The sequence below is a fragment of the Ranitomeya imitator genome, chromosome 1 (assembly GCF_032444005.1).
Source record: "Ranitomeya imitator isolate aRanImi1 chromosome 1, aRanImi1.pri, whole genome shotgun sequence".
NCBI lineage: Eukaryota > Metazoa > Chordata > Amphibia > Anura > Dendrobatidae > Ranitomeya > Ranitomeya imitator.
The window spans coordinates 697,187,512-697,200,703 of record NC_091282.1 but is presented as its reverse complement, the minus strand read 5'-3'; the positions used below and the strand labels follow the sequence as shown (position 1 = coordinate 697,200,703).

General features: G+C 45.6%; 1 protein-coding gene across 2 annotated transcripts in view; it reads left to right on the top strand.

Moving 5' to 3' along the window:
• The window catches only part of PAPLN (papilin, proteoglycan like sulfated glycoprotein), a 111,560-nt gene that overhangs the window by 70,452 nt on the left and 27,916 nt on the right, over positions 1-13,192 (top strand). The window contains exons 13-18 of one of the 2 annotated variants that reach the window (XM_069731052.1): positions 669-728; positions 2,358-2,565; positions 2,664-2,840; positions 3,474-3,630; positions 5,034-5,108; positions 5,337-5,403. In XM_069731052.1, the coding sequence (XP_069587153.1) occupies positions 669-728; positions 2,358-2,565; positions 2,664-2,840; positions 3,474-3,630; positions 5,034-5,108; positions 5,337-5,403 (744 nt within the window). The remainder of the gene's footprint in view (positions 1-668; positions 729-2,357; positions 2,566-2,663; positions 2,841-3,473; positions 3,631-5,033; positions 5,109-5,336; positions 5,404-13,192) is intronic. The other variant, XM_069731061.1, reaches the window with a different exon arrangement.

The following is a 13,192-nucleotide window of genomic DNA, read 5'->3' as shown; positions in this document are numbered from 1 at the left end:
GTTCGTCAGGTTATTGGAAGCCTGTTTGCACTGCTGATTATTGAAATATCAGCATTCATAGGCCTGCTCGCTCACGATAAATGCACCTTTAATTCTCCTTTTCGTTTTACCTTTTATTTTCTTCTGTTCCGATATTCCGATTGGTTCTGTCTCATTTCTATGTTCCAGAGCTCTTATTTGGCCATTGTAACACTAAATAGCCTAAACTGTTCTGATCTTGCTTATGGCAGAACAACCAAGGTCTTGTGTCATAACTAGAGTTGAGCGAATATGTTCGGAATCAGTCGCCAAACCTGAATTTGCTATATTGGTACCCTATTTGTGCCGAATTTACGTTTGACTATCGATTCAGAACATATTCATTCATTTCTACTCCCATTGACTCCAATGACGTTCGGCGAATGTTGCAAAAACAATATTCACCACCGATCACAGTCGGAACCAAATTTTGAAAAATTCGCTCAACTCTTCTCATAAGCCAACATAAATTAAATCCTTTTTTTGTGACCAAGGGACCAATTTTTCATCTTCTTCACATGTGACTCAATGATTCATCTACTTAATAGCCAAGAATCTGATTAACTTTAATCTGCAAGTGAAATATTGTTGCAACTATAACTATAGACGCGTGAATTCATAATGTAACATCTGCTTATTCTGTGCAAAAGGATGTCTTACTTGTATCAGCCGACAATGTGGAGTCGCATAGTGAACACAAAAATGACCAGGTAAATAGGAGTCGGGTTATAGTTCAGTTCTACTTTGGACTAACAAGTTTTCTTTAAAGACATTCTACAGAATCTTACTAAAAATCTAAGATGCTTGGGTGACCATTGGATTCCTTCTTCCTTGCATTTGGTGCTTTGCTCTAGCAATAAAACTCCTCAGACCCTAAATCTCCATCTTTTACAACTTTTTTTGGCAACTTTTTAATTCTATATACAACAAAACATACAATGTGGGCAGAGTTTAAACATCTGATAACATATCAGTTGGCCGGTTAATTGATGCAATAATCTGTTAATGAGTTATTCTGGCTGGAAAAAGTGGAGATCAGCCAAACATTACAACAATGTAACCGCTCGAGACAATTAGTGAGTTTCCATGGGGGAGCGGCTCTGCATAGTCTATATGCCCAGATAGGTTAAAAAGTAATTGATCATGGATTTGTCCCAAAGATTTTTTTTTTAACATCATTTCTGCCTTCTCAATTTGGCAGATTTGTCAACTCTGTATTGGTGTCCATAGCAGCCAATCAAAGTGGAGTATTAAAGAAGCCCTCCGCCTCCTCCCATCAAAGTTTTTAGCCTCTTAATATATTGCAGTCACCACATTATACTGTGTACTTACAATTGTTCATTTTGTCTTTTTTACCCAGCTAATTCTTCTCTTTTCTCTGCTGTATGTAAAAACAGGAAGTCTGTGTTCCCTGCATGAGTCATCCCTCCTCTTCAACTCTTGACCCAGCTGCTCTTCTCCTACCCCCTACCAGTAGAATTGTAGTTCCAAAGATGACTCACGCAGTGAAAATACACTTCCTATTTCTACATAAAGCTTAGAAGGATTTAGCTAGTCACGTGATGTCATAGACCTAATGGAAAAAAGAAGAATTAGCTGGGTAGAAAGGCAAAATGAGCAATTGCAAGTACACAGTGCTATATAATATGATTGCAATATATTAAAAGGATACAAATTTTGATGGGAGGAGGAGTGTTTCCTGAACTTTACCTATGCTGCTTAGGAAATTAAAGCTTAGCTGCTACTGGATGCGATGGGCAGCAGAGTCTGCACTTTTGATAAACTGGGACCAGTGAGCGTTTGCATTGTGCATACACTTGGAGCATTGGTGCTGCAATTCTGGGCCTGGCGATCAGGACTAGTCTCCTCTGCAATAAAATATTAAACACCCACTATGTCTACAAATGCAAACATTATCCTGAGAAACACTATAGACTAACGCATTTGGTGCAAGCCTTGGGCTTTGGTGACTCTACATAATGCTGATTACTGGCGGTGGGTCCTGGTGCATAAAGCTTTGTGATCTGCTAGAAAACAATTGGTTTTGCATTAATTTTCCAAACAGAGCATGTTGCAGACGTGACAAATGTTTCAAACCATTGAATGTGTCATTATACTTTATTGAATGCAAGTTATTGGACCACGTTAGTGTAACTCCCCCTTTGTAATAGTCATTTCAATCCAGGTCATTTTGGTGATCTCCTTTAATGTCCAATTAGACGCCTGTCTTGGTATATATTTAATGGTATGATCGTTTTGCACTTGTGCCACATGCTCTGTGCCAGGGACTCTGATGCTGTATGTTCTTATTGCCCTTGCCTTGTTAATGTCCATTTCAGCTGGAAGCTTGGTGAGTGGGGGCCCTGCTCGGCCACGTGTGGGGGAGGCACGCAGACCCGTACAGTGTACTGTATCACATATGAAGGCAGGGCTTCCCAGCAAGCGGTGAATGATGCAGAGTGCTCTGCATTCACGGAAAAGCCACCAACCCAGCAAGTCTGCAATCTCCGGGCATGTGCAAAATGGAACGCTGGGCCCTGGACACAGGTGAGCCACCCCATGTCAATGCTGTGTTACACACACAACTCTCAGCAATAAGATCTATGTATTTTTCTTGTACTGATCTTTGGGTTATTTTGTTTTAGTGCTCAACCGAATGCGGTGAAGGAATTCAGAAACGGACAGTTACTTGCAAAACGGACACTGGTGCCATCGTTCAGGACACAGCGTGCATGCACCAAGTCAAACCAGCTGATAACCAGCTATGCTACGGCGAAAACTGTGTGCAGGAAATCGGCTGGCATATCGGAGAATGGGGTCTGGTAGGAAAAGCTTTCAAACGTTTATTTGATTGCTACTGATTATTCTCCAATGCATGGAACAAAACAATACATTTAGATATAATTCCTTACATTTCATACCTACCTAACATGTATTGGAATATTGACTGCAGCAAGCAGCCCAGTGAGTGATACATCACTGGATTCAAGGTTTCTGACCCCACAGCCTGCTGCTCTCTGATTTGTTAGCAAATTACAGATCCCCTTTAAGCCAAAAACCTTCCAAAGTTCATATCCGTTGTGTTTTATAAGTTCAGACATTCCCCTCAAGGTCCAAACTGAAGGTGTTACAGTGCTCGATACAGTAGTGTCATCCCTTTGCCACCTTTCCTTTTCTAGAAGATGGGGAAGATTTATAATAATTAGTGCAAAAAAAAAGTGGAGCAGTTGGCCATAAGATTTGTTATGGTGCCACATTAATGTCCAAAGGCCTTTCGAAAAACAAGGACTGTAATACTTTTTGGCTATGTGCGACATGCTTCATTAAATCTCCCCTCGCTGCTCTACGAAAAGGTCTATAGATTTCTGTGTCTTGTCCGAAGATCGATTCAGACTGAATTTCTTTGACTCCAAATCTGCTGAGCTGTTCACTTTTCTGATTCTTTTCACTCTCAGTGCTCCAAAAGCTGTAACAATGGTATCAGAAAACGCCAGGTGATCTGTGCAGACAACGATCGAAACTTCTATGAACCCGAGACGTGTGAAGCCTATGAGCCTGATAAGCCATCTGTGATCGAGAGCTGCAATATGCAGCCATGCTACCTGCAACAGCGTAAGTCCGATATCATTCTACATGAAGTGATAAGCGAACATATCGGGATAAGGTGTTATCTCAGCATGCTTGGGTGCTAACCGAGTGTCTTCATCATGCCCAAAGAATATGTTCGAGCCCCCGCATGTCTCACGGCTGTTCGACAACCTCAACACATGCAGGGATTACCTATCAGACGGACAATCCCTGAATGTGTTGCGACTGTCTAACAGACAACAGACAGTTGAGCAGCCGTGGGGACTCGAACATATTTTTCCGAGCACACCGAAGTCACTCAGTTACCACCTGAGCATGTTCACTCATCACTAGTAGATACACAAGGGAGGAACTAAAATGATTTTTTTTCTTAAATCCGATTAGGTTTAAAATGTATACGCTGAAATATTTTGATATATATAATATTCTTCGCAGTCGGAGCTTCTTGCATCTAATACAGAACTTCAAATACACTAAATAGACTAGAGTTAAAGAGGTATTTTCACTAGATTTTCTTTGTTTTTATATTTAAGCTGAGTCCCTCCTCTAATTGTCGCTGCTCCACTAATTCTGGAACAGTTTTTCATTTTCTCCTGTGCCCCTCCATTCCAAAGTTATGCCCCATGATAATAAAGGTGTAACTTTTCTCTTCAAATACATGGGTGTATACCACTTAACTCCTCTGTGGGCGTGGCCATGTTTTGATTGGCCCACAGAGAAGTTCTGTGGTTTACGCCCAGTTGATTGAAGTGAAAATGTTAAAACTTGGACAATTATTACTGGGGGCGTAACTTTGGAACAAAATGGCACAGAAGAAGAAGTAAAACTGTTCCAGAATCAGGGGAGCAGTGATAATTGGAGGATGCACTCAGTTTAAATTAAACAATCCGTTAGAAGCTCCCCTTTAATCAGTAAAATTGTGTCTGTCTGCAGCCACCACTAAGGGGGGCTTATAGCAATGATTATAAAGCATTTTCCTTGTCAATATAACACAATGCATTAAAGAGTTTGTACTGTCATAGAGAGCAACATATGACCCCTGGGGAAATTAGCTTATTGTCCCAAAACATGCTCCCAGCAGTCCTGGCAAACAGCTGGTTTTAGAGGGGGAAGATACAGGCAGCCAGATATTTCCTTTAGCAGTTACTTAGCTGTCCCATGCAATACAAGAATGGGTTGTATCTGCCAAATGGCAGTAGACTGGACTCAAGACTCTGTCATCATGCTCCATCGCCATTATTAATGGACACCTCACTTGCATTTGCCATGAAACTCCTGATTAGTGTCTGAGGCAGTGGTCTGGCTTAAAGCGACGTCATGCTGTACTAGAGGGAAGACCACAGCTAGAATTTGGATGAAAAAATGTGCCACCAAGAGGTGTGAAAGTGACCTAAATCTTATTTTATTAATTTTTTTTGTCTGTTTAGAGGTTCCAAGTATGCAAGACACCTGGGGATATGATAATTCGGATCAGTTCTCTCTCACCCGATACAAGCAGCCCAGTAAGTACATGCCATCATTAACAAACAATTGTAAAGTAGAACATGTTTTTCAGACATAGGTGCGGAATCGGTCCATAAATAGGTGCAAGATCAACATTTCAGATTTGAACATTTTAGAGAAGTTTTTAAGACTAAAATTTAGAATTGTAAAAAAAAAAACCTGTAAGATCAGGTTTTTTTTAAATTTATTGTTATATTCATTGATTGTCTCCTGTTTCTAATTTGCAGCTCCGTCCCCTCCTATTAAAGAAGATAATTTTATTCCCCCAAACCCCACAGACTGCAGACGCAGCAGGTAGGCACGTCATGGAGTATAATTATTTGTAGTCCTGAAAAAGGTCTATTTCTCCTTGCCTCATCGGGAGACACAGACCGTGGGTTATATGCTGCTGCCACCAGGAGGCTGACACTAAGTAATACACCCTCCTGCTGGCTCTCAGGGAACCAGTTCATGCTTAGTGTCCGTAGGAGGCACACTGGGGTCTGCTATTCAGACCATACTATTTTATTTTTACATTTTTTAAACCTTTTTCACAAGGAAAACTGGGTCGACGGACCTTTTGAAGGGGCTGATCTCCTCCAACCAACAAGAGGCGAGCACGGTGAGTGTCACCTCCCTGAATCCTCTCCTGCGACGTGGGATGCCATGCCTGAGCTATCTTAGGGGTGACGGTTCCCTTCAGGGCTCCGATCTCCCCGCACCAATAACAGACAGGAACATGGAGTGTCGCCTCCATGTACCCCCTTCTGAGCCAGGCCACAGCCGGACACAGCCCTGTGAAATCCTACGGGAGTAAACCCTTACAGAGGCCCCTATGGCATCCATGCTGCTCCTGCTGCACCGCCACTGATTGAACAGCGGTGCTGCATGGAGCTGGATGGTCCCTCTCCACCTCTCCTATAAAGGGGATGATGGATGGAGGGTTCCTGCACCGTCCATATCGCAACCATCACCTGCAAGCAGAGTGCCGGCTCTGCCTTCCCTCCAGCTCCTGCAGCGTGATCCTCTGGATCTTTTTTCCAACCCCAGGGTGGACAGTCAGGGAGGGGCCCTACAGCTGCCGCCCTTTTTTCCGGTCATGTGCTGGTAATATAGTTTCTGGCTTCAGCCGCAAGCCGGTATCTCCGCCTCTGTTCCAGTGGCGCCGGAAAATTTAGCCGGCAGGCGCCGAAAAATCCAGCCTATGGAGGCGCCGCCCACGCGATGACACGTTCCGGCAGCCCCTCCCACGATCCTTGTGCCTCTTGTTCAGGACGAGAAGCACCGGTTGTGTTCTTGGGGGCCATCTTCCTACACCCCTCATTCCACTTCCGGACATGTGCATTCAGAAGCAGCCTTGTGGATGGATCCTGTCATTGAGCGCTGAGACCAGCGCTAATCTGCATCAGGAACCTGTTGTGAATTCTGTGGTCAAGCTCCCTTCTGTGGTCATGAGTGGTACTTCGGCTGGTTCTGTCCATGAGCTTCATCTGGTGGATGTGAGTGGGGCTGCGGCTTCTGAGTTTCCTTACTCAGGTGACGATGTTAGGTTGTTAGGTGCTGCTCTATTTAACTCCACCTAGTTCTTTGTTCCTTGCCTCCAGTCAATGTTCCAGTATTGGTCTTGCTCTCTCCTGGATCGTCTTGTGGCCTGTCTGCCCTGCATAAGCTAAGTTCTGCTTGTGTTACTTTTGTTTGCTATTTTTTCTGTCCAGCTTGCTATATTGGTTTTTCTTGCTTGCTGGAAGCTCTGGGACGCAGAGGAAGCACCTCCGTGCCGTTAGTCGGTACGGAGGGTCTTTTTGCACCCTCTGCGTGGTTGTTTGTAGGTTTTTGTGCTGACCGCAAAGCTATCTTTACTATCCTCAGTCTATTCAGTAAGTCGGGCCTCACTTTGCTAATACCTATTTCATCTCTGTGTTTGTATTTTCATCTTTACTCACAGTCATTATATGTGGGGGGCTGCCTTTTCCTTTGGGGAATTTCTCTGAGGCAAGGTGGGCTTATTTTTCTATCTTCAGGGCTAGCTAGTTTCTCAGGCTGTGCCCGAGGCGCCTAGGTCTGGTCAGGAGCGCTCCACGGCTACCTCTAGTGTGGTGTGATAGGATTAGGGATTGCGGTCAGCAGAGTTCCCACGTCTCAGAGCTCGTCCTATGTTGTTAGTAACTCTCAGGTCACTTTGTGTGCTCTTAACCACCAGGTCCATTGTGTTTCTGAATCACCAGTTCATAACAGGAACCAATCCAGGCTCCGGACCACAGGACAGAATCTGAGACCCCTCCCCCCTGCCCCCGGTAGTATCCTCTTCTACCATTTTCTGTAAATAGCCCTGTAAAAGGGCTCATGGAAGCATACTTTGGGTCTCTGTAAAAGTCTTATTAGAGTTGTTTTAAGGCTGTGGACTCTTTTTTATTTCACCTCATGTAAATCCTGCCAGCCTGTTTTTCCCAATGCGCAGAACTTGCTGCTCTGCAAACCTGCGACCCCCTAATGCGCTCAGGAGCCCCCACTGTCACCGAGTCCAGGGTACCTAGTCCCCCTAAAAGGGCTTCGTCACTGTCCTACTCCATGGATTTTCCAAAGCGATTGGATCTCTCCATGGATCGCAGCTCCCATCACTGAGGTAGATGGATCCTCACTTACCAGGGGGCTGTCAGAATGCAACAATACAGAGAAAAAAACAAAACAAAAAAATTGAGCTTAAATTGAGTTGGTACACATGCAGAGGTTAAACGCATGTTCACATTGGCCACAAAACCTACAAGAGAAAAAAGTAAACGAATTGTTGCATTCTGTGCAAGCCGGGGTGTGGCCTCCCTGTTTCTGAGCTAGAGACTATATAAGGCTTCCCCAGTCTAGTGTTTCACTGGTTGGGCCCAGTCCTTTTGTCTGCCCTTATTCACACTGAGGTCAACATTGACACAATGTAAGGTTTTAATATTAGACAGTGTAGGACTGTCCCGATCAGAGTTACCGTGACGAGGTGGGATGACTTTTGTGCTATTTTTTTAAATCAAAAAGCAGTATTACTAAAAACTGTGTTATTTAAACGCACTTTTGCTTTTTTACTTAGTTACATCAGGGTTTTCGTTTACTTTTTTCTCTTGTAGGGTTCACCGTCCAAAGACAGCAGCGACAGCAAAAGATGGTTTATCCTCCACATGGTCGCTAAAGCAATGGGCTCCTGATCGGAGATCTTAACTTCTTCGATTTAGCACAGTAACCTTCTCTTGGAGGCAGTACACCTGGCCAATCATATCTCTCGAGCAGGAAACTATGGGGTCCACGTCTCTTTGGATGCGGCTAGTGCACGGCGCTGTCAGCAGCAAATGCCTTTACATTCAGAAAGGCATTGTGGCTCTCATGGTGGAAAACGGATTCTGAGTCCAAAAAGTCTCGACATCACTCTCTTATGAGAGGGTTAGTTTTTCAGTGAGAAGTTGAAACCAATCCAGGCTCGCCCACTACCTCTTCCCATCAGGGCGTTTCCCACGCAGGTACAAGGGTCGCAGGGTTCTTATAGACTCAACCAGCAGTGGAAGAGTTGTCCTAGACAGGCTAGATCTCATAGATCTAGGTTCCAAATGAAAGGAGGGTAAAAGTAAGACCGATCCTGGACCTCAAACTTTTAACAAGTTGTTAAGGCCTGCCACTTTCAGAATTACCTCCATAAGTTAAGGGTTTTGCCTTTAGGTCTTGTTACTGCTCCCAGAGTGATCTCAAGGAGCAGGGCGACTGTCGCGTCCATCCTTCACTCTGGGGACATGGTCATCCTGCCCTATCTGTACGACTCTCTAGTCAAGGGACCATCCTTCCACTGCTCTGAGTCCGTCTGTATCTCTTGCGATACCCTTTCTCACCTGGGCTGGCTGATAAACTTAAGCAAGTCTTCTCCATTTCCAGCGCAGCAGATATCCGTTTTGCGGATGATCCTGGACACTTCCAGAAGGTTGGTGATACAAGGCCTTTGCCCTCCAACAGAGAGCTTGCACGCTGATTGGCGTTCTGGGAAAAATGGTGGCAGCAGTGGAAGCAGTCCCCTTTGCTCCGCTTGTCTCTGTGGGTCAGACAGGTTTTTCAGATGATGGATTCTGAGTTCCTCCCTCAACCAGGGGAAATCCTTTCTTCCAGTTCAATGGTTAGTAGTGACTACCCATTCCAGCCTTCTGGGCTGGGGAACATCACCACACTGCTCAAAGCCGCCAGTCAACTCGGGAACTCTCGATCAAGGTTTCCGGAGATCCGAGAGATACGGCTAGCCCTGCGGCAGTTCCACTGTCTTCTGATGGGCCTCCCCATCTGAATTTAATCGTATAATGCTACGGCCGCGGCATACATTGATCATGAGGAGGGTACCAGCAGCCGAGTGGCCATGGCCGAGGTGCCATGACCGAGGTCGCTCGCTTTCTCTGATTGGCAGATCAAAGAAAACTGGCCGGCAGATTCCCTTAGCCTCCAGAGTCTCACCTCAGGCAAGAGGGAACTTCATCTGGAAGTCTTCCAAGATATCTGCCTTTGCTGGGGAATTCTGGATGCAGATCAGATGGCGTCCGGACTTTATGTCAAAGCCCTCAAGTTCATAGCTCAGTCTCGAGATCCAGTGTCATTGCAGGGCATGCTCTGGTTCTTCTGTGGTGCCAGTTTCGTTTCCCCTATTCTGCTACTTCCGAGATCCTTAGGAACGGAAACGGTTCCAGTGCTCCTGTGCGATCCGTACTGACCACATCAGGCAATGTTTGCGGGGCTACTACAATTAATCACGTTTTTTTTTTCTGGAGATTGTCGGATGGTCCAGATCCGCTCTCCAGGGTCCGTTTTGTCGCTAGATCACTAGATCCCTGGGGTTCTGTGTTTCTCAACTTGGCCGTTGAATCCTGAGTTCTGACCCAGGCGGGACTCTCACAACAAGTTGTCAGCGGCTAGCGCTGTAACCCACCTCAGTATACATTTCGCATGGAGCAGGGATCTCAGACAACTCCCCCTTTTTTCTTAAAAATAATCTGGATTCAGGCCGGGCGTTCAGCTTGCTGGAAGTTCAAACTTTGACCTTTTCGGTCTTATTTTAACAAAGTGGCAACTAAGGTTTTTTTATGAAGGAAGTTTCACATGTGGTACTTCCCTATTGCATACCGCTAGATGTTTGGGACCTTAATTGGTCCTGGAAGTCTTACAGCAGACTTCGTTTGATCCACTTCATGATAATTATCTTTCTGGCATGAAAGCTCGCCTTTTTTCGTGGCAGTCACATCATTCAGGTGAGTTTTTTTTTTTTTAGAGCTAGCCGCTCTGTCCTTTCATATGCTTTTCCTTATTTCTGTCAAGACAAGGTTGTCCTCAGACCGTGCCTGTCCCTTGTTGCCAAGGTGGTATCGACTTCCCCATTACGAGGACATTGTTCTTTCATCGTCTTGTCCAGCTCCAGTCCACAAAGTGAAACGAGGTGAGAGCTCTGAGAAGGTACGTATAGAGGACGGCATCTTTCCGAAGGTACGTATCAGGGATGGCGTCTTTCCGAAGGTCGGACACTTTATTCGGGCTTTCTCATGGTCACGAGAAGGATTTAGCTGCCTTATCGGCTATGATAGCCAGGTGGATTCGTTCCCACCTTCCAGCAGTCCTTCCATGTCAGAAGTCAGCTTATCTCAGTGGGGATCAGAGCACACTCCACTCTGTCGATTAAGGTTTCTTGGGTTATTAGGCACCAGGCGTCAGCAAAGCATGCCTGTAAGCTTGCTAGTTCGTCCAGTCCGCGCGTATTCTTGAAGCACTATAATTTTCACACCCACACTTCCGCAGATGTGAGTCTGTGAGTCTGGGCAGCCGGACTCTGCAGGCCGCGGTAGCGCATTTTTAGGTAGTGGTTACGCAGGGCCTGATCTGATATTGTTCCCACCCAGGGACTGCTTTGGGACGTCCCACAGTCTGTGTCCCCCAATGAGGCGAAGGAGAAATAGAGATTTTTGTGTACTCACCGTAAAATCCTTTTCCCCAAGCCATTCATTGGGGGACACAGCTCCCACCCTGTTATCAGCTTGTGCTTGTTCTTTAATTTGACTTGTTATACTCTTATATCTTGTTATCGATCTCCTACTGCTTTTACACTGAACTGGTTCTCTGAGAGGCAGCAGGAGGGTGTATACTGCAGGGGAGGAGCTAACTTTCTTTGTATTATTTAGTGTCAGAAGGGGTGGATTAAGGGTAGCCAGGGCCCCAGGCTGTTCAGACACTGAGGGCCCCCCTCGGTCATGTGACGGGGTCATGTGACGGGGGTCATGATATATCCGAACCAGATTATTCCAGAAAAATGGCCGGGCCCTACTCTACTGTAACCTATTAAATATTTGTTAAAATCTGCAATACAATTTAGGTATATTTTGACCAATAATATCACATACAAGGAACAAATACCACCGCACCATGACCAGACCACAAATTACAACCACAGTGATCGAATAATATCACATACAAGAAACAAATACCACCGCACCATATCAAGACCACATATTACCACCACTTGGTGACCAAATAGCACATACAAGGGACAAATACCACCACACCATTTCCAGACCACATAGTGACTGAATACTACAATACTGATCAGTAATTAAAAAAAAACAAAAACACAATACTATCACCATAAGTGCCAGTATTCACAGGAGATCTGTACTTAGTATGCAGTGTGTGTAAAGGTAATACAGAGATCACTGGTGGTATTATACACAGGAGCTCTGTATATAATGTATAGGTAATACAGTGATCACTGGTGACATTGTACACAGGACTTCTGTATATAGTATACAGTGTATAGTGTCAGTGTATAGGTAACACTGACTCACCAGTGACGTCTCTAGGTGAAGTCCTTCATCTTTCATCCAGCACAGACCGCCATAATTTCTTTCAGCCAGGGCTCGTTTCTGCAGGAAATAACACAGTTATCTCGAGCTCCGCTTGCAGAACACATTACTTAATTTTTCACAACTTCTGCATTACACCACATGAAGAAAAAAAGGTGATATAGTGTTACTCTGCACAGTAACAGGACCGCCCCCCATTTAAAACAGTATACTCAAAAAATAAAATAAATACATCACTGCAGTAATAATATCTCTTAATTATCCCCTATGGTAATAATAATATCCCCCATCCTGGCCCCGTGTATCTCATTCCTGGCGTCAGCCATATGTTCTCACATCCTGCCCTCATGAGTATCCATTCTACCCCATATGATCTCCCCATCCTGCCCCATCTGTCTCCATCGTATCCATCCTGATTCCTGCCCCATGATCCAATCCTGTCCCGTCTTTAATTCTGCCGTGTCTCCAATCATGCCTCGTGTCTACATTCTGCCCATGCCTCCAGTCCTGCCCCCAGTGTGTCCAACAATCTGCCCCAGTGTGTCCAGCATATTACCCCCAGTGTCCAGCAATCTGCCCCAGTGTCTGACACCAGCATTTTGCCCCCAGTGTGTCCAGCAATCTGCCCCAGTGTCCAGCATTGCCCCCAGACCGTGTGTCCAGCAATCTGCCCCAGTGTGTCCAGCAATCTGCCCTAATGTGTCCAGCATATTACCCCCAGTGTGTCCAGCATTGCCCCCAGACTGTGTCCAGCAATCTGCCCCAGTGTGTCCAGCATATTACCACCAGTGTGTCCAGCAATCTTCCCCAGTATGTCAAGCATATTGCCCCATTGTGTCCAGCATTGCCCCCAGACAGTGTGTTCAACAATCTGCCCAGTATGTCCAGCATATTGCCCCAGAGTATCCAGCATTGCCCCAGTGTGTCCAGCAATCTGCCCCAGTGTCCAGCATTGCCCCAGTGTGTCCAGCAATCTGCCGCAGTGTCTCCAGCATTGCCCCAGTGTCTCCAGCATTGCCCCCAGACAGTGTCCAGAAATCTGCCTCAGTGTGTCCAGCATATTACCCCCAGTGTATCCAGAAATCTGCCCCAGTATGTCCAGCATTGCTGTCAGTGTGTCCAGCAATCTGCCCCAGTGTCTCCAGCATTGCCCCAGTGTCTCCAGCAATCATCTGCCCCAGTGTGTCCAGCAGCATTGCCCCAGTGTGTCCAGCATTGCTCCAGTGTGTCCAGCAATTATCTGCCCCAGT